Genomic DNA, 21233 nt, shown 5'->3' on the forward strand with positions numbered 1-21233 from the left:
TTGTATCTTGTAAACTGAGTTCGGGAGAAATTTTTGAAAGTCTGAAGGTGACCCATCTTTTCATATACTGTATGTATATAAATAGAGGAAGTTCGAGTATTATGGAATAGTCGGATAATATGGAATACCTCATTATCTCGCCTGTGATGTGTTGCTTCCAAGCGGAGAGGAAAGAAACTACTACCTCACGTCCCCATGATGCTCTACAGTCAGTCTCCATGTGATTGTGACATTCGTTGTGTTGGTAGACGTGAAGATCTGATTTCTTATTCAGGAATACTTTTACAGATGAGTAGTTTACAACCTGTATTTTCCTAGTGAAATGTAATAGAACAACAATTTTTTATTTACTATGACGTTGGATATACCTAGGTACAGAGGTAGTTTGATAAGCACCATTATCCTATACACCTTCGAATGCGTTTAACAGCTCTTTCGTTCCCAAGGTGGCGTGGAGGGCAATATGGAATACCCGCAAGAAAAGCATGGTATTCCGTATCCCGTATGGTATTCCGATTACAAAAATATCTATCGGTATTGGGCAATTAAACATACATTTATGATGACAACAATTCTAACTGTATTTTTTATTACAGCAGATTTTCTGATGATACAAGGGGTGAGCTTGGTTCCAGCGTTCATCATGTTTAATGTGAGCACACAATGACTGTGCCGATCCTAAAGCAGAGTATTATATTTATGACTTTTGCAAGTAATCACAATCAGTTCTGGCTTGGCATTCAGAATTTTCATATATTGTCACTGTATTCATTGTATGTTCAACAGAAAACTCATTTCTTTTCTGTATAGCATTTGTATTCCATGCTCGACTATTTATATTACCCTCCAAAGTGGTTTCTTTACAAATTATAAATTTTACTCACCCCTGTAACGAAACTTCTTTATCAAGATATGCATAAATAAAGCCTAACATGTAAGGCGTATACTTCTTTTCCTTTTTGTTTCAATGTGCAATTATTAGCTGAGTTACAAGCGAAACAAAAATGGTATTCCATAATACCCTAACTTCCTCTATATATACCTAGGTATAAAATATTTTAAAAATGTACTGCGTCATTCTTATTTAGCCTAGAGTCATGGTTCAAACGCAATTTTCTTCAGTATAATAAGCCCTTTCCAACGGTATCACTCACATGTCCGTATCGTACACCTAAACCAGATAATTAGGGAAAAACTCGGAAGTATTTTTGCAAATCCAACCAAAACATTTTGTCCCTCTGGCCTAGGCCTGGGTTGACGTAGGGATCTGATTTTTCTTCTAAAAATACATTGTTATGTACATAATACGTGTGCAAAATTCCAATCTTGTATCTTAAAAACAAAGGGCAGAAAAAATGTTGAAAGTCTGAATTTAGGCTCTTCCTTTATATACACACACATACGTATACATTTATTATAAAAATTTACTGCGTCATTACTATTTAGCCTAGAGTCATGGCTTAAACGTTATTTTCTTTAGTATAACAAGCCCTTTCTAACGATGCCAAACACATGTACGTATCGTATTCCTGAACCGGAAAAATCGGGAAAACTGAATTTTTTTCTGAAAAAATCAGCCCCTCGGAACATTCGCGCTATTCGTGCCCGGACTCGGCTTCACGTAGAGATCTCATAAAATTTTGAGAAATATCCAAAGGTACATACAATTCCAATCTAATATCGAGAAAACTATAGGCGTGAAAAATTTTTGACATTTGCCTTAAGAAAAAGTAAAAAGTCACGCTCTTTCGCCCCCACTTGGCGCAGCCAAGTTGGCCATCTGGTTCCAAAACACATCTGGGGTGTTCTTTGGTCTATCCTTGACTTGACTAATAAAAAACGACTCAAGTACCGGCTGTAGAACCTAAATAAGAGGTCAAAGGCCATAATACGCCATGGTAACAAAAGTTACCAAAAATCCTAAAAAGAGTTAATAGAGCACTGAAGCTTCAACCAACACTATGGTAACACTGATATGAGAAGTGAAGATCAATGTGGTGCAGTGGGTTCCCAGAATTTGAACTTGAATTTGTTTTAATGTCTTTAGACAAATTTGACTTAGGTCATGAATTTAGCAGTGGAGCGGATGCAGCAGACCGAGATCTGGAGGGAAGGGGGCCTTTATCCAGCAGTTGGTAGAAAACGGCTGAATATGATTATATATTTATTCATTGTTTTGGCCCCCCCAATATTTTCTTCAAGTCGGCGCCTATGGTATATGGTATGTAGTCCGTAGACTAGTGGATTATTTTGTGCTATTAAGAACCTAGAGGGAGCAATCGGGTACTCAAGGGTACATATACTGGTGAATCTTATGTAATATGATATCCGCAAAAAAATTTAGCACTGAATTTAACCTTTTATTCTATTCATAGAAGAAAAAGGAAGCATCCTCTTGGCCTACCTAATTTCCCAGTTTATTTATTCTCACCCTATTGATTTTATTTAATTTAAACATTTACCTTTCTTTATAACTAAACAATGTAAGTATTCCTTTGCTATAATAACTAAAGTATCGTTATGTTGATATCCGTACAAGTTGGTGTGGAACACCAGTTTCTCTTATCAGTTCCTCTTAGTTTTGGTGTTACTGAGGACGGCCGACTTGAATCACAACTAACAACGGTCGAAAGTATGCTAGGAGAAACGAAAGAAAGTAACAATTAAGAAAAAGAAACAGAAGAGTCAATTAAGAAAAAGAAACAAGAGTAGAATGGACGAAACAAAGAAAAAAGAACGCAGTTCTTACATGGAACGAAATTTGACAAATACAGTATTATTTCTGAACAAAGAGCATAAGAATATGGAAAGTCAATGAAATTCGTAGAAATGGTAAGAAGGGTTATTGTTGTACGTGGAATGTGAAAAACTAACAAATTTATTTCGGGGGAGGGGCTTGAGCCCGATAGCCACTTCCCCTAAATACGCCACTGCTGAGAAGTAAGATGATAGATTGGAAGTCAAACTAAATAAAATGGAGTTTAGCTTAATTATTTCCAGTCCACTTTGAATGTTTTCTTTCTTTTCTTTTCTTTTCTTTTCTTTTCTTTTCTTTTTTCTTTCATTCTATCTACCTTTTTAATTTTTCTTTTGTATCTTTTTTCTTGTTTTAGACACATCGCTCCGAACTTTCTTCCTAGGAACGCCCTTGTTCGCATCAACATTTAAGCTAGAATCCAGGAGTCCACAAAATGTTTTGTCAGAAAATTATACCTATTCAGCCACTAGCATTGAATTTATAACGCAAAAAGGGCGTCTACAGGTATCTTCCAAACAAGGAAATAATTAATGAAATGGTGCCAAAACAAAATTCGAATAAAAAAAAAAAAGAACTGATTAATTGCTATGATAGAAGTTTCAACCTGTAACTTTCTCTCTCTCACTCACACATTACACATCACATACGCCATACACACACACGCACACACACGAAGACACATATGTAAAGATACATACATATACACACAACTGCGCGCGCAGCGTGGGGACTATATAGACTCGTATGCTTGCTGCTACAAAACACACGTGGGGATGTGCACAGATTGGTAAGAGGCATGATTGCAATTCAAGACAGCTTTGACATTTGCAAGTGAAATTACGTATATAAACAACGTATTTTTTTTTTTACCCGCCTCGATGCCAACTGTTATTTTTGTTCTTAAATCATCAGCAGCAAACAAATGGAATTTTGGATTTTATCGTGCATAGCATGGAGTGGCCATTTAATATAAGAGAGTGCAAAACAAGTATTACAAGTCATAACGGAACATTTATTTGAATGAAAATGATTTGATACGTGAACATGGTTCATCGAAGAAAAGACGGACCAAAAATAGAGTTGGACACTTGTCAAGCAGCAATGTTGCCAGAAATTCCCAAGAAACAATTCAACGTGAAGATTACTGTGAGTACATACAATAGCGAAATGGTTCCTCCACACATTCATGTTCTAAGTTTAGAGTAGGAATCAGTAGATTTTGTTTTTATTTTTCTTTTTCTTTTTTTTTGAAATAGACTATTAGTGTTGTGTTAATGGAACACGTGTATTGAATTTGTAAATCTCTAATCAAATTGAAATTGACGGTTGTCTTTAAGTGGTTGTCTTTTAAAATTCGGCGCCTTTGTCATGTCTTTACTTTGTTTTGAGGTAAGTTGCAATTTCCTTTGCATTCTTTTATCCACTAACCTTCTTATCAAAAACGTTTGAGCTAGCTAGATTATTTCGTTCATTTGATTGCAGTTTAACATGCCTTGACAACAGTGGCGGCGATTGGACGTTAATAGTGGGGGTGCAAGACATGATCTGAATCAGTGTTAACTTTCCTGGTTGTTTCTAACACTTTCACGAAAGGTTGTATAACTAATAGGATGCTATATTTTTTAGTTAAAATACCGTATAATGTATTTCATATTTTATTTAGTAAATTGACAAGAGCAACGCAAGTAAATACTAGCCCTTTGTACTCTTAAACAACGAAAGTGTAAGAAGAGATTTGATTCCTTGCTCATGAGTATCTTAAAACTCTGTCTGGAAAAGATGCAAAGTTTGCAAAACAAATAAATAGGAAGGATAATATTAATCATAGTAATGAATAATAAGGCTTGTTTTGTAGAAGTTATATTGAAACTGGAGATTAATGAACGACTTTTTTTTTTTTTTTTTTTTTTAATTCCTCACATGCCATTAAATGTGTTATTACTTAGAGAATGAAAGACAGTAAATACTACAAACATATACGACATTCAAAGAAATACGCAATTGCAATTTTAATTGCTTTGAATTGCAATTAAAACCCAATTCCTGTAGCTTTGTTAACTCCCCGGGAAAACAAATAGCCAATACGTACTCACGCAACGGCAAATATTATATGGCGCCATTTTTTTATATGAACCAGTAATACATTCAAAAACTTTACATTTCCAAATGAAACTATATACTTTAAGGGGTCACTTCAAAACAGTAGGGGGCAACTGTTCCCTCTTGCTTCCCCCTAATCGCCGCCCCTGTTTCATAAAATTTATTTCACTGAATTGAAGAAATACAGAAAAAATTTTAGAATTCTTGATAATTGGAAAGAAGAATGAAATCATTGTATTAAGGAGGATGTACACTGTCAAAATCCGTAGCTACAACTGTGTCGTACACACAAGAAAACGTGCCTGGTAATTTCCTATGTAGGAGTTAAAATAACTAACTTCTAACTTCTGGAACTCCGTTCATTTCTCTTGTTTCAGCATTTACTTTACTATAATTGTAGAATTAAAATTTTAAATTCTCTCGGATTTGTACTGCCAATCCGATGGCTATATATCGTAAGACAGTTATACCAAACCTTTTAACGTGGGATACGAATTACGTAATTTTGCACTGGCGATCGAATTCGAGATCATATTCCAATAGTGACCAACGCGTGGACCGCGGTCTACTTGACTTTCTGTATCGATCATTGTTATTGTTTTACTATTCCGTCTAGCGGGCTAGTAACCTTTTCGGGATCTTATGGTACAATTTGTACCACACGGCTGTTTCATGGTACATTGCGTTATAACTCTCCTATTTGAACTTTTTCGTCCGTTTTTTTTTTTTTTGTTTGTTTGTTTTTCAAGTCCAGAGGCATTGTAGAAGACTTTACGTATGGTTTCACACCTTCATGCTTAGAGACATAGGAGGTGATGACGTCATAACTTTAAAGAATGTGTTTTCTTTTATTAAGCCTATGTTCATTATTTTTTGGCGGGCTTATTTTTGCACGTAGAAGATTGAAATTTTGCACAAACATTCAGTCCACCTAGTAGTATTTATCAGATTTTTTTAAAGATCTCTGCGTTAAAACAGGGGGGATCCAGAGGGGCAAAAAGTTGAAAAAAGGGATATTTTTACCAAAAAATCCCTTTCTTCGGGATTTTCCCGCCTTAGGTACACGATGGAGACATGTGAATGTACCGCCTGAAAGGCAGTTCTATTCTGAAGAGAATTATTGGCGGATTATAATCCTAGGGTAAATAGAGATGTCTCAGGAAATTTGTTACCTGAGATCAGGGTCTTTTGCGGTAATGTGGGGCATTGTGGGGATTCTTGATAAAATTTCTCCCGCCCTTACTATTCAAGATAGAAACTTGAAATTTGGCACACACATTCAGTCTACCGAGTAGTATTTGTCAGAGTTTTTTGAGATCTCTACGTTCACACAGGGCCGCTTCAGAGGGGCCCAAATTGTGAAAAAAATGTTTTCCCCCTAAATTTTCCCTTTGACTTTACTTTTTCCTCTCCTGGTATATGGTATGGGCGGGTATAAGTGGTACCATTTGAAAGCCTGCTCCATTCTGAAGAGCATGAGGTATGAACCATGATCCTAGGATAAATAGCGATGATGCAGTAGCTGCTTGACTGAAAGTCAAAAAAATACCCCAAAAACTCAAGATCCAGAAAGGGGTAAACAAGTGCGTGAACCGTCAGCGATTTCTAAAAGGAAAAGTAGCTCTCAAACCTGAAAAGGTTGGCCACCCCTGCCCTTGTCACACACAATAAGCGTAACCAGAGCTTTTCATGTGGATGTGCACCTAGAATATTTTATTGTGAAAGGTACAAGGTTTGTGGGGGAGAGGGTTTCAATACTACAACAAACCGTCTATATAGTATTGAACTGATTTTACTCTATACCGGGGTGTCTGACTCTGGGAGTCGCGAGAGGGTTTCATGGAGTCGAAGATAAACGGAAGAGATAAATATAATTAGAATCTAGGCTGATACCGAATTGATTCCGAAACGGACGAGTTGATTCCCATTAGCTGACAGTGGATTTACCCCTAGCGTGCGAGTTGATTCCCATCTGGTGTGTCCGTATTTACCCTTAGCGTACGAGTTGATTCCCATAGCGTGCGATTCTGATTTCGCATACCGTACCGATTCACGTGTGCCAACCACATCTTGGCTACTTGTGAAGTAGTAGTTAAGCAAACTATCCTAAATAATTCCAACTTTCAACTTTAGAATAACTCACTTGACAGATTCAAGTTGAAATATAAATTTGAGAAATTTTATACAGTGAACAAACTACAGAAAAAGAAGAAAATTACTTTTGACTCACCATTTCCGCTACTTGGAAGATGCTGGAGTAAATATGTCAACTTCATTTGCATCACTAAAATATTTTCACACCACAAAACTATTTTCAAGCACTGAACTCAGTCTTTCACTAAACACAGTCAAGAAACACAATTACTAGCAAAGATGCCGCGAATCACCTATTAAGAAACACTAGTTCACATGCATTACACATTTGTATTATTACTCCGCGTTTTTATTATTAAGTAATGGAATTATGTACATGGGAGAAACTTGTAGCAGATTTTCCGAAGATATTCATAACGGGTAATGGTAGACTCTGTTAGTCTAATCATTTGTTCTTCTATATACTTCTGTTTGTTCCGCATTTTTTGGGGAGTGGTCTTCTCGCTTCTCATTTTAACATAAGTTTCAGTCTGAATACCCTTCAATGTTTCTATCAGGTGGAAAATGTTTGGATGGGGAGAGTAAAATTGAGTGTTCAGTTTAGAGTGGAATGCTTTGCAACAGTTAGTAGTACGTTCAAAACTACTATTAAAGTCGGCCCACGTTTTGGGTGGGAAGTCGCTGTTTGCGAGAATATAGGTCTCAAGTAAATCATCAAAAAAATCATCTAGTTTTTCATGTGTAGGTTAGCGGGACATTAGATCTTCTACGAAGCAGTCTTCAATTTGATCTGGTGGGAGAAGAGGCAGTCCAAACATGGTTTCGAGAAGTGGTCCTAGTTCAGAGTCTTTTGATTCAAAATCATTTGACAGTTTCAAGGGTTGAATTTTTCTCCACCCCCTTTATAGTAATTTAGGGCCAAACGTAAGCAATTGCTTGGTGGATTGCGGTCTCAAAGTCAACGTATATAATGTCTCGATTGGTGATATTTTTAATTAAGCACAAAGCTTCCTCAGAGGTTTTGTTTTGGGAGCAAAAAAATACCAACGGGAAATAGTTTTTCTGATTTACACCGTGAATTATAAATATTTGGTGGAACAGCTTAGGGCAGCTCTTGAAAGTCCCATTTACATATAAAGTTTTCGAATTCTTAAGAAAATCCAAATTACTTTCACACGAGAAACCAATAATATTCTTTTTTGAGTCGTTCACAAACAAAAAACTTTCGCCCCTGTTTGTGTTGAAAACACTTTTCTCTAGGGCTTCGTGCAGTTTTTTTTTTTTTTTTTTTTTTAAGTTATTAGGTAACTTCGGAAACTTGCGTGAGCGAGCAACATTAATATTTTTCCTAATTCGAACTAAATCACGTGTTCTGAGTGTGTCGATATCACTATTAGCTAACTCGATACGTATGAGTTTCGACGAGCGCTCACACAAATTTTCTATAAAACACATTTTCTTCTCATACATTTATATCTTTCAACCCCACCGACGAGACACTTATGGAAACAAAATTTGTAACCATCTATCATCAACAGTTGCTTGCCCTTTTCACTTGGCATCACTTCAAACTTTATCACTGGCGCACAATGAACTGGTTTCTCGCAAGTGAGTAGCGATACCTGCAGGAACTGTGTGAAAGCAGCCCGGGAATCAACACGGACAGTGAGGGTTCGTACTGTTGGGAATCAACTCGGCTCGTATCGTTAGACAAACTTGTCGAATACGGGAATCAATTCGTACACTATCAAAACCCCAAGGGACGCAAAACGGCAGCAGCGAGAATCTAATAATACTGGAAAATATTTTTAAATATTATTTTGAATTCTGTTCTGATAGGCATATTTTTATTTTTATACATACTGTTAAGAACAACAACACCACTATGCGGTGTTAGTTCAACACATACCCCGCAGTGTTGACGTTTAACACAGGGTGTGTGTCACGTCTTTAACACACAACCGGTGTTGAGCCGTGCCGTAAACGTTAATGAACCACAAAATTACTTCCTCAAAATATATTAAATCGCTTATATGCGTCAAGTTTTTACATTATGCTGAGTCTGAAAAAACACTTTAAACTGGTAAAAAAAAAAAAAACTCCAGTGGCGGGGGGAGGGCACAAACCACCAACCTCTTGATTACTATGGTAGAGCGTTCACCTCTGGTACATGGGGTCCTGAGTTCGATCCCAGCCCGCGCCAAGTGAACTTTGGGGTGGACAAACACCGTGTGCGTGGGTTTTCTCGGGGTTCTCCCGTTTCCTCCCACTTTCTTCATTCCACCATTTCATTAATCTCTCATCATCACCGTCTCCTTTAGCCTAACGGCATAACCGTGGGACGTAAAACTTAAAGATTTCATTTCATTTCATTTCTTGATTACTAACCGCGTGCTCTTTCGACTTGGCCACGGAGGCAATGAAGAAAACGTTGCTTGTAGAGAGATAAATTGTTGAGGTCTTTTGAATTTGGCTAATCAGAGTGCTCCTTTAAGAGTCTCTATCACTGCGAAATTAAAATACCGCTAATTTTACAGTAATTATGTGATATATTCAAATAGATAACAGATAATCGAAAAGTGGATCAAGACCTCCCTAGACGATGTTATTTTGCATGAGTTACCGTCATCACGAGTCACCGAGTAGCTTTTCGTTTGCTGTTATTTAGAAACGCGAAAATAAATGCCGATTTTCTAAATGGCTGGAAATCGAAAGCAGATAAATGAGTCGTGATAACGGTATCTCACGCAAAATAATACTGTCTAGGGAGGTCTTGTTGCACTTTTCATTTTTTATCTTTCATCTATTTGAAGATATCACATAATTACAGTAAAATTAGCAGTATTTTAATTTCGCAGTGCTAAGGCCTCTTAAGCCGCGTATATTCGACGATAACCGTTCGGGATAAGATAAACTCTGCTCGCCATGTAATCTTATAACAAAATGACGACTGTCTCTTTACTTTATTTTATAGTTTTTCCATATTCACTTTCAAATGATTGGCGACAGTTGCTATCTAATAAAGTTGATGCGTTTGTTGCTTCTAGTACACATTCGCTCAGAAAAAGAAGCAATAAATGCATCAAATGTGGGAGATGAAGTTTTGCGTATACCTGGATTTGTTTAAGATTCCTTTTTCTGTGTTTGTCTATAGCTTCAATTGATAAGCCTTTATAATTAGATGCCCAACATATTTGGAAATCATGCAGAAAACAACACCGAAGATTCTACACTTGTGTTAATTTAACACACAGGTTGTGTGTCACTTCAACTACCGGCATTTGACACACAACTGCAAATGGAGAGTGAGTTGTTCTAACCACGTGTTTGTGTTATATTTTAACATAATCGTGTTAACACATAGGCATGTCGTTGAAATAACGCAACGATTTTTTTTTTTTTTTTACAGTGTACAGATGTATGTTGAGTTAAGAAGTTTCTTTTGGGGAAGGGCAGTCCGGACTCGGTGGACCCCGCGTGGGTGCGTCTCTTGTGTGCACAGAGAGGGACGGGTCCAGAACCGACTTCTGGGGAGGGGCGGTGGGTTGTCATACTGCTACTTACAGCTACTTTTAAGAGCTTCAAACTCAGGAATGGGTTATATATATATAAAATAAGAAAATTTCCTCTTCTGAGAAAAGGGGCGATTGCCCCGATCGCCCCCCCTTGGAACCGCCACTGGCACAAAGGTAGTTAAAGGGTAACTTTTTATGTAGGTGTGAACAAAAGTAGTTAATACTGGCCCACCTTCTCTTTAACTCTCTCATGTGCTATAGCACGGCCAACAAGAGATGGTCTCTGACGTTTCTTACCACATGCGATGGGACATTGCAGCCCCTACTCCGATACCAGTGTTACCAACCACGATCACTCTGTCTTATCCCATTAATTAAATTTCCACTACAGTTGCATCGAAAAAAACCTTGACACGCGAGTAGTGGCAATGTCACTGCGAGCTGTCAGAGACGTTCTCTTACTGGACGCACTATAATTGTATTAGGCTTTTAAGTGTATTAAAAATCGTAAAATTTATTTCACTGAATTGAAGAATTACAGATAAAATTTTAGAATTCTTGATAATTGGAAAGAAGAATGAAATCATTGTATTAAGGACGATGTACACTGTCAAAATCCGTAGCTACAACTGTGTCGTACACACAAGAAAACATGCCTGATAATTTCCTATGTAGGAGTTAAAATAACTAACTTCTAACTTCTGGAACTCCGTTCATTTCTCTTGTTTCAGCATTTACTTTACTATAATTGTAGAATTAAAATTTTAAATTCTCTCGGATTTGTACTGCCAAATAACGTGATAAAGCACGAGATGGACATATAAAATAGAAGAAAATTCCTCGGACACACTTCTCTCAAAATGTGTTTGTCTACACAGGCAATAGGATGCGAACATTTAAGGCTATATTCAGGAGTTGAGCACTGTTTACACATAGCTCAAAGAGCATTAAAAATATTCGACATGCCACATGCGTAACATGGTACGATTATAGTTAGTGTTCTTGATTCCTAATCAGTCATTCCCACTCATGTTTTTCCAGAATTTTTCTCCAATTCCAGCAGGCAAATGATTGAAGGGTCTAGGGTTGAGGTAAAAGGGAAAATTTTACGATTTTTTATAGGAGGAAACAAGGAGGTATATGGTATCCAGAATTTACATATAACAAACACATAAGTAATTCCATCACCATACCCAAAGAAACATTCAACAAGAAAAGATCACTCTTACCTAGCAGGCTTAATATTGGATAAAGAAAGAAGTTGGTCAAGTGCTATATATGGAACATTGGACTGTATGGTTCAGAGACTTGGACATTACTGAAGTTCAGGCCCGCACAGGTTCAGCCACAGATGATTTAGGGGGGCATGGATATCTTAGGGGGGGGGGGGAATAATTAAAAATTCTCTTACATATATCTACATTGTGTTTTTTATGTTGAGGTCTGGAGGGGCCACGAAAAGTTTAGGGGAAGCCAGGTCCCCCTAGTCCCCCTCTGGTTGCGGGCCTGCTGAAGTTAGAGAAGAAATATTTAGAGACCTTCAAAATGTGGTGTTGGAGGAATATGGAGAAACTAAAATGAACAGAGAGAGTAACAAATGAAGATTTTGGAACGGATAGGAGAGAAGATTACACTTTTAGCCAGCATCTTTCGTAGGAAGGTCAATTGGGTTGGACACATCTTATGAAGAAATTGTCTCGTTCATACCGCCATAGAAGGAAGGATGGAAGGAAAACGAAGAATAGAAAGAAAAAGAACACAACTGATGGATTATTTGAAAAATAGAAGAAACTATTGGGAGTTAAAAGAGGAAGCTGAAGATCGAGAAACGTGGAAGAAGAAACATTTCTAGGTCCAATCTTAATAATAATAATAATAATAATAATAATAATAATAATAATAATAATAATAATAATAATAATAATAATAATAATAATAATAATAATAATAATAATAAAGTAATTTCACACACTAACAATAGTTTCAATTGGAAACTGAGCCTCTTTCATTAAAAATATTAGTAACACATAAAGACAGAAAAGTTAAATTACAATTCTCGGTGGGAGCTCCCGTGGTTCGGTTCCCACATTAAGCTGTAAGCCATCGCATCATATAGCCTCGTTGCTGAAATGGACACTAAATTTAAATCTAAACAACTAAGTATGTTATACAAATCTTTGTTGTCTTTTAATCGTATTTAATGAGGATTTTGCATCTCTAAACAGTTTCACTTTTTTTTTTTTTTTTTTTTTTTTTTTTAAGCGTTCAAACGATCGTTGCAGAACATTGGAATTCACAACCACTTGGAGCTCTGCTTTATTAGTTCAGTGGCTTCTGTTTCTGACATCAGTATATCAGGATGGATCGAAACGGTGTTGACAAACGAAGGTCGTAAGACTGCGGTTGCTGGTTACTTAGAGTTTTTTTTTTTTAATGAAACTTCTTACATTTTTAATTTTCGGAATTCTAAGTTATATTTTTGGCTTGCATTGCTTACAGTATATGAAAAATCAGTTCCTCAAATTAAATACAACAAAAATGTCACTAACACAAGAGAAAGTGTTCAGAACTATCAAATCCTTTATTTATTAAAAAAAGGAAGAAATCATTTTACGGGGAAAATAAAAAACATATAACGTAAAAACTGGGAGAAATCGTTTTATGGCAAAAATTAAAACGTATAACGTGAAAAACGGAAAAATTTCATCGAAAAAAAGAAAAACATATAAAACGGAAGAAATCGTTTTATGAGAAAAATAAAACACATATAAAATAAAATAGGACGAAATCATTTTACGAGGAAAATAAAAACATGACGTAAAAACGTAAGAAGTCGTTTTACGGATAAAATAAATACGTACGTATAACGTAAAAAACCGAGAGAAATCGTTTTACGACGAAAATAAACATGTATAATGTAAAAAAAACCGGAAGAAATCGTTTTACAGGGAAAATAAAAACATATAACGTAAAAAACTGGAGAAATCGTTTTACAGGAAGAATAAAAACGTATAACGTAAAACTTGATAGAAAGACGTAAAACTTACGGGGAAAAGGTACGATCTGGTAATCTTAGTATAATTCCTTTAAATATAGGCACTGTCCAACTTCATTTCATTTTCTTCCCCATTGTTGTTGATTCTTAATGATACCAGTGCCGGAGACAGTGGCGTGGTCTTGTGCTGTAATGCAGCACCCTTGAAAGCTAGGCAGTGTCGTGGTGAAAGTTGTTGCATGACGGTGTATGTACCCACGAAGTGCATGAGATTCAAGTGCCAGATCCTGGTTAGGAGTGCACATTGTGATAGTAGGTCCAGTCTTTCAGAACCTCGCCGTTGAATGCGGACCTAAAATGCAAAAGTCAAATATTAATTCTAGACTGCGCAGGAGAAACAAAGTAAAAAAAAAAAAAAAAAAAAAAAAAAGTTTCCAGGAGGCGATTTTTTATTTTACCCTAACAGCACCAAGACGTGATTATTCAACTTAGACGTTTAGAATTGACTTATATCAACTTAACCGGAGGTAGAGCATCAGGGGCGGACTGGCAACCATAGGGCCCACCCTGCTAAAGTGAAATGAGAGCCCACTGTATAAAAATGTAAAAACTGTACCTGGCATTCTTCATATGTATTACATATAAAAGTCCATCTTCGAACCCATAAATAGTATCCCATATATTCATACAAAAGCAAAACATTAATTATAAAAAATCTGAAGTAGGAACATTTTAATAGTAACTCATACAGTGTGTTTTTATTGTAAACACACACAATACCGGAATTGGTGCTTTCAGTTATTTATATAGTGCTATTCTTTTTTATATAATGAATTTAAACCATTTATTTAAACAAATGAGTGTCATGTTTTAGAAAACCCAAAATATATACATGTGCAATAAGTAAAAACTAATCTCAAGTCAACTTTGAAACACTAAATAATTAAAGCACTGACATAATGTAAGTTTCTTTCCTCATAAATCAGTTCTAATATCAAATTGGTTGAAATTTTCTACTGAATTACATACTGTAACCTAATATAATATAATATTAATATGAATGCCAGAAATGTATCCTAATATTAATATCTTCATTATGTCCCAGTTACACTTACAATTTCAAATATCTACCTAATTCTTTGGAGCTAGATACAAGATCGTCAATCACTTTGTCGTAATCAAACGTATATGATCTTTCTATGTATAAAAGAATAAAGTCTTCCAACAAATCTTGTCCAAGCGATGAACGCAACAAATTTTTGATCACTTTCATAATCGAGAAAATTTATGTTCAGGAATGCGATAATTGCACAGCCGCATTTATCGTTGCACAGCCGCATTTATAAATGACGGAAAAAGTTTTTCAATGGGATAAGGGCATGTAGCCCACTTCATTCATGCAACTTGATTCAGGGCCGGCGGAGAATGAACAACAGCTTTTTTAAAATTATAAACTAGTTAATTTTGACATGATTTTATCCATGTCTGCTGGAAATCCCAAAATAAAGACTGATGTTTCAGAAAATGCCATCAGATTAAAAAAAGCAGTAGAGGAGATATAGACATTTCGGAAACGTTAAGTAATTTTAAGGCAATTTTTATTGCGTTTTCATGTAAAATAACATATCTGAAACTTTTTTTTAAGTAACCAAACCTGCAACCACCCTACTTAACGAAGATCCGTATTTTGTCATAGCTGATCTGGGGCTCCCCTCCCCCTTGATACGTAAAAAATACCACTTACTTCAGTCGGAAGTCTGCTCGCGAATGTGCCGCAATCTCTCTCTGTACCTGTCTTTTTGGCGAGAAGAAAATGTTGTAACCCACATACACAAACTCGTCTAAATATTGCTGTATAATCTCGAGGAAGTACGCCCCGCTCTTAGCAGACAACTCCCCTCCCCAAGCGTGTCAGGTGAGACAACAGACATGGCATCAGTGTTGGAAACTTGAAAAAGCTGTAACTTTGTGGCCTCAATGCAACACAAAGATTGCGATTGGAGGTAAATTTGTGATAGATTTCGAAACGCAAGATTTTCCTTGACGTAAGTAAGTCATAATATCATATCTTCATGTCACAGAAAGATTAGATATCGTCTATCGTACTCCGCCCATTCTTCAGCTGGCCCCAACTTCTCTTTTCATATGAATACCTACTTTGCACATCACAAATAATTTTTACATTTTACTACACTTTTATTTTAAATTAACTTTAAATAACTAAAGGGAAGTTAACATATACACGATATACACACTGATTTGACTGACAGCATAAGTGTTCAGCACTTTTAGAAGTTACACCAACGCTTACTGAGCCCAGTGCCGGCAGCTAGTGCTCTCAAACGGGTCAGGTCAGGCTTCATCGGGTCAGGGCTCGAGTCGAACCTCCTTGGGTCAGAGGTCAGGTCAGGGCTGCTCTAGCCACGTGTCGGCTCGGGTCAACTTTCTTATGCGTCGTTTCGGCTAAAAAAACCTATTCGGATTATGAGTCGGGTCGGGTCGACGTTCAACTCAACCCGACCCTCTCGACCCGAGAAGGATTTAGCCGGAACGGCGCATAAGAAAGTTGACCCGAGCCGACCCGTGGCTACAGCAGCCCTGACCCTAGCGTAGGTGACCTGACCCGACTCGTGTCTCAAGCAGGCTTGACTCGACCCCTGACCCATGAAAGTCTGATCTGACCCGTTTGAAAGCACTACGCGGCAGCAAACAGTTCAGTTAATTTCGTGTTCGCCTGTTAAAGTTGTGTAATTTCAAGTAAAAATAGCCATAAAAGATAAGCTACAATTGACTGAAATCATCCAAAGACGTGGTGCATACATTATAATTTATAAACACCTTAGACAGAAAAAAAATACCTGGCAACTGTCTTGCAGTACTCGAATGAGTCACATCACGCTCATTTGTTTCTTGGGGCTTCACAGATTCAAATAGCCTACGTTGTTTTAGGTCAGATGCAGTTTTTTGTAAATCACATCTTCGTTTGTGTTCTCGCTTGTTAGCACCACTTTTATATTTTTTCTTTACAGTAATCTTACAATCACTCCTACCATCCATACTGACATAACCACATCTGTCTTCCACGACAAACGACACGTAGCTGGTGTTCCAATAATTGAGTTGCCGCTATCGGATTTGCTCTTCGATGTAATATACAAATAATACACGAACCGAGGGCAGCAACTTCATAGTAATTGTTTGATGTTTGTATAAAAATATCGTTGATAGTGGCGACTAATTTCTTTTCGCTTTACCGCACTGAAAAAAAAAAAAAAAAAAAAAAACGAATCCTGATCCGATTTCTTTCTTCGAAGCTTGGTCTGAGGACAATGCAGTTCAAAAGCGTTCCGGATCCACCTCCACTTTCCACAATAACAATATCTACGAAACTATTGTTTCTTTAAAACATCGCCACTCGCCGGCTTGTAAAAGGACCGGAGTAGGCAATGGTATCCAAATCCAATAACAGCCTGAAATCTACTGTGTTTCTTATATTTAAAAAAGTAGTAGTTAACGTGCTCGTTTTTAACAGCTGCTGTATCACAAACCCCGCAATGTTTTAGGGCCTGATTGTCTCATAGACGGAACCTTTTCAAATCGATAAACGTGAAGAAGAATAAGGTCTGTTCATGAAAGTTTAATTTTACATCTTTTTTTTATGCAAAACACAAGTTTGCGGGAGCTACCCTGCCATATTTTTGATACTGGTAGGTTTAATTGAGCACATCTTTTTAAAATTGGTGGAGGGGGCCCACCTGTTTGGGGGCCCACCCTGCATTTGCAGGGTAGCAGGGTGGGCCAGTCCGCCCCTGTAGAGCATGATACATAGATATCTAATTTTCACATCTCATTTTGGCCAATTTCTGACTTACATTGTTTCTCTCGCGCAGTCTAGAATTATTCCAATGTGCCTTGCAGGATATGTCTGGAAGTTCGTTAAAGCAGAGGTTCTCAAACTTGTTACCGCGACCCATATTAAATAATGGCCCACCAATAAATTCAATACACATTGATATTCTAGTGATGATTAATAATGGTAGTGTATTTCAAAGCAATTAAGTTTTGTAAATCATATCTCAAGTTTCAGTTCCTTCAATAACAGTTCGTATGAGTGATCAACATGTAATTTAATTGGGGATGTTGTGAATACCCCGAGCGACCACGAATGTTACAAAGTAGATCTCGTTCTTAAATTTTAATAAATCAAAATTTAGTTGTTTTTTTTTTAAACGTTTATCGTAAATATCTCACTTTCAAACTAAACTGTATTCTAAATTTATAAATATAGTGTCCCTGCCAGTACGAGAATATCAGTCGGTGACGATCGAACAAGTGTAATGTAATTTTTTTCCTCAGTAATTGTATCATATGAAATTGTACACATGCGCAAAAAAGGGTTAAAATGTTTTCATAGAAAGATAGCACAGAGCTTACGCTACTCCCGATGCAATAACCTACCTATTCCGTGACAGACTTCGACTCACTCACTCTCTTTCCATCCTAACCCAACATCTTTACTGACGGTATAACAAAGCAGGGCTCTGAATAACCACTTAGTTTTCACCTTATTGACAAACGCTTCCAATTTTCATTAATATATGGTTCTGGATCAAAATAAAATTTTCACAATTAAAACGAAAATATTCTCGCGACCCGCTAAAAACGGCCTGCAACCCAACAATGGGTCGCGACCCATACTTTGAGAAACACTGCGTTAAGGTATATTATTATTATTATTATTATTATTATTATTATTATTATTATTATTATTATTATTATTATTAATATAATAATAATAATAATAATAATAATAATAATAATAATAATAATAATAATAATAATAATAATAATAAATTTTTAATCTGTAATGTGCCTATAGATTGTGCTATTGATAGACGAAGATTTGAAATTCCGGTAAACGGTTTCTGAGTTAATTAATATGCTTTGCTCTTCTTACTGATCTAGGGACTAACACCTGTCTTGGTTCACGAGGTTTCGGGTGCGATTGCTGGTGGGAGAACATCAAACGCATTACCGTGGTTCTCAGATCTTAGTTTAAACCAGGCATAAGGAAGTTGGAACAGAGAGTGGACCAAGCACAAACGACTTACTGATATTGAGGGCCGTACGAGATAATGTATCACATTTTCACAAGAATGGAATAGCTATGGAGAATGGAGAATCCTGAAATTTGTTCATCGTATAGTAACACATTAGAATGTGAAAACTGCTATACCTGTAACCAAAATATTTACTTACTTAAAAAAAAGTAGAAAAAATTCATTTACTTACAGTTTTAGTGGGAAATCCGATCCTTCATGTTTTGACGGTGGTAAACTGGATGTTCCAACGTGAAGGATATTTTCAAGGGGGACATCAGTTATCCAGAAAAAAAAGAATCAGGTTAAGAGGTTAAGTAAGAAACGAATTTCATATAATGGATCAGGCGGATGAAAGGGTTCAGTGAGCCGCAACTGACCCGCGAGGGCCGGCTGTTGCACATGGCTGCTTTTAATTATAGATCTCATTCTCATCCTCAGCCTCGTTGCTAACGAGAAATATAAATAGCAATCTATCAATAATATACTTGTTTTCAAGGCGTATCGAGAAATAGGTTCGGGAGGCAGCGACAATTTGGTTCAAAAGAAAGATGGATATCAGGGCTGGATTAACCCATCCGGAGACCCGGGGCTAGAAAAAATATGTGGCCCCTGCTGACTTCACCTAATACATTTCTGTGAAAGTACAGTAGGAGAGTTATGTTTCATAGTTTTGGTCATATTTTATTTTATGGTGATGATGATTGTATCTTCATAACTCTTTTTAGATAGTCAGTTGAGATTTTGAACAGAGGCCCGGGGCTATAGCCCCCTAAGCCCCTCCCTTAATCCGGCCCTGATGGGCATTATCAGTGATACTTGAAAGTGACATCTTTTTAGACATTGCTAAATTCAGGCATATTTCAGAGGGTTCCTCCCTTTGAACTTGTGCCACACACACACACACACTCTCTCTCCCTCTTCTTCTTCTTCTTTTTTTTAAAGTTAATATACCGAAATTTTAACATTAGCATAGAGTGATTTCTGAAACATCATGTTCTACGACTTTCGAAAGCTCTCTTTGGGAGAAAAGTCTTAATTCAATACTAATTTTAGCAGTGCAAAGGTAAGGATTTCGGGATTCTAACCCCAATATATATATATATCTTTTCTTTGGGTACGGGCTTCACTTAGTAGTGCAAAAACAGTGGCGGAACTAGAAGGTGAAAAACTATGAGGTAGCCAGAAACCAGACTAGTAGGTATATCATGAGTTTACTATAAACTTCCAAACTATATGAACAATAGCTTAAATTATTTTTGTCACTCCAAATTGGTGGGCTACGCCCCCTGACCTCAGGCTAGATCCGCCACTGACATAACAGGTATTTGATATCAGAGTTGTTCTGTATAAAATCAAGAATTAACGCATGAAAATGAGTCTGAACGAAATATGTAAATGTATACATACTACATGAACCAATTTCATGAAGTATTTTTACGCTACACTGAAAAAATGCAATAAAGAATCCTTTTTGATCCATTTCCACGTTTCATGAGTGTTCTAAATAATAACCTTGGATATTACGAAACATTTCCTTCAGAAACATTCTTAATTCTACGCATACGAAACGAATTACAAATGTGTTAATGGAGAGAAAATCGTATTCTATGCAATCATAAATTACGACACTCTTCCAGTGGAATTATAGGATTCAAGTTATGGCAAACGGATTAATATACTATTTGTTACGAAATAAAAAAAAAAAAAAAAAAAAGTTTTAATACAAATTGTGTTTAGAAACTGTGAAGATGGCCTTAACATTTAAAACGAAAATATTATAGTTTAGAAAAATCTGTCAAACATCCTTCTCAGTTTGTATTTTCAATACTGCTTACAGTGTTAGCAAACAAAGTGTCATTTATATTTAGGTCATCAGTTAAATATTTTTCACTTTCGAAATATTTGTTTTCTATCATCACAATGTTGCATGAATAGTAAACAATGCGTTTCAAAACAAAGAACGCATTGCATCGAAATATAGTACTGTTCAGTGGAATGTTCCATTACCTATAAACAGAAAACATTATAACATTTTTAAAGTACGTGGTTGTGAAAGGAAAAGAAAATCTCTGGAGGCCATGTGTTACTCCACAGGCTGTGGTAGCGAATTTGTCAAAATTAAACAATACCTTTAAAATCAATAGCCTATAGAACTTGTAAAATCATTTCCTTTGATTTAGTTTTTGTTGTAGGTTGCATTCCACAGACTATTAGCAATCATGGTGTTGATGAAGAAATAATTTAGGACATATCAACATAATATGTGGATTATTGTATATTACATTTCATGATGATACTTGAAATGTATTTAATTAAAACAATAAGAAATGTAGCATACGTATTCCGTCTCATCAGTTGACATTTTCGTGTTGTGCCGATTACCTGCTTTATTACAGTCCTGCTTTCATCTCTCCCTGTTTTTCCTTCCGCTGTATCTTCTATGATGTCCCTCAAGATACAGTTCCATTCTATCACAGAAAATATATTATAGAGGAGATTCCACAATGATTCAACTATGAACTAACTCACTGAAATGTGTGCATGTGTATCAATATCGTAATGCTTTAACAAATAAAATGGCGTAGACTAATTATACGTACTAACAAGTAAGATGTTAAAAATTCGCACAGTATTAACAGATGTATGTCAGTTGAATCTCTCATCAACAT

At 36.4% G+C, this 21233-nt stretch overlaps 1 protein-coding gene across 3 annotated transcripts in view; it reads left to right on the plus strand.

Annotated features, from left to right (window-relative positions):
• The window catches only part of Septin4 (septin 4), a 90909-nt gene that overhangs the window by 14684 nt on the left and 54992 nt on the right, over positions 1 to 21233 (plus strand). The window contains exon 1 of one of the 3 annotated variants that reach the window (XM_081770962.1): positions 3524 to 3904. The exons of 1 other annotated variant lie outside the window; for it this stretch is intronic. In XM_081770962.1, coding sequence (XP_081627088.1) covers positions 3803 to 3904 — 102 coding nt within the window. In that variant the 5' untranslated portion in view covers positions 3524 to 3802. Of the gene's footprint in view, positions 1 to 3523; positions 3905 to 4111; positions 4148 to 21233 lie in introns of those variants that run through there. One more of the 3 variants, XM_081770963.1, reaches the window with a different exon arrangement.

This window comes from Thermobia domestica, chromosome 9 (genome assembly GCF_964235325.1).
Source record: "Thermobia domestica chromosome 9, izTheDome1.hap1.1, whole genome shotgun sequence".
NCBI classification, from domain to species: domain Eukaryota; kingdom Metazoa; phylum Arthropoda; class Insecta; order Zygentoma; family Lepismatidae; genus Thermobia; species Thermobia domestica.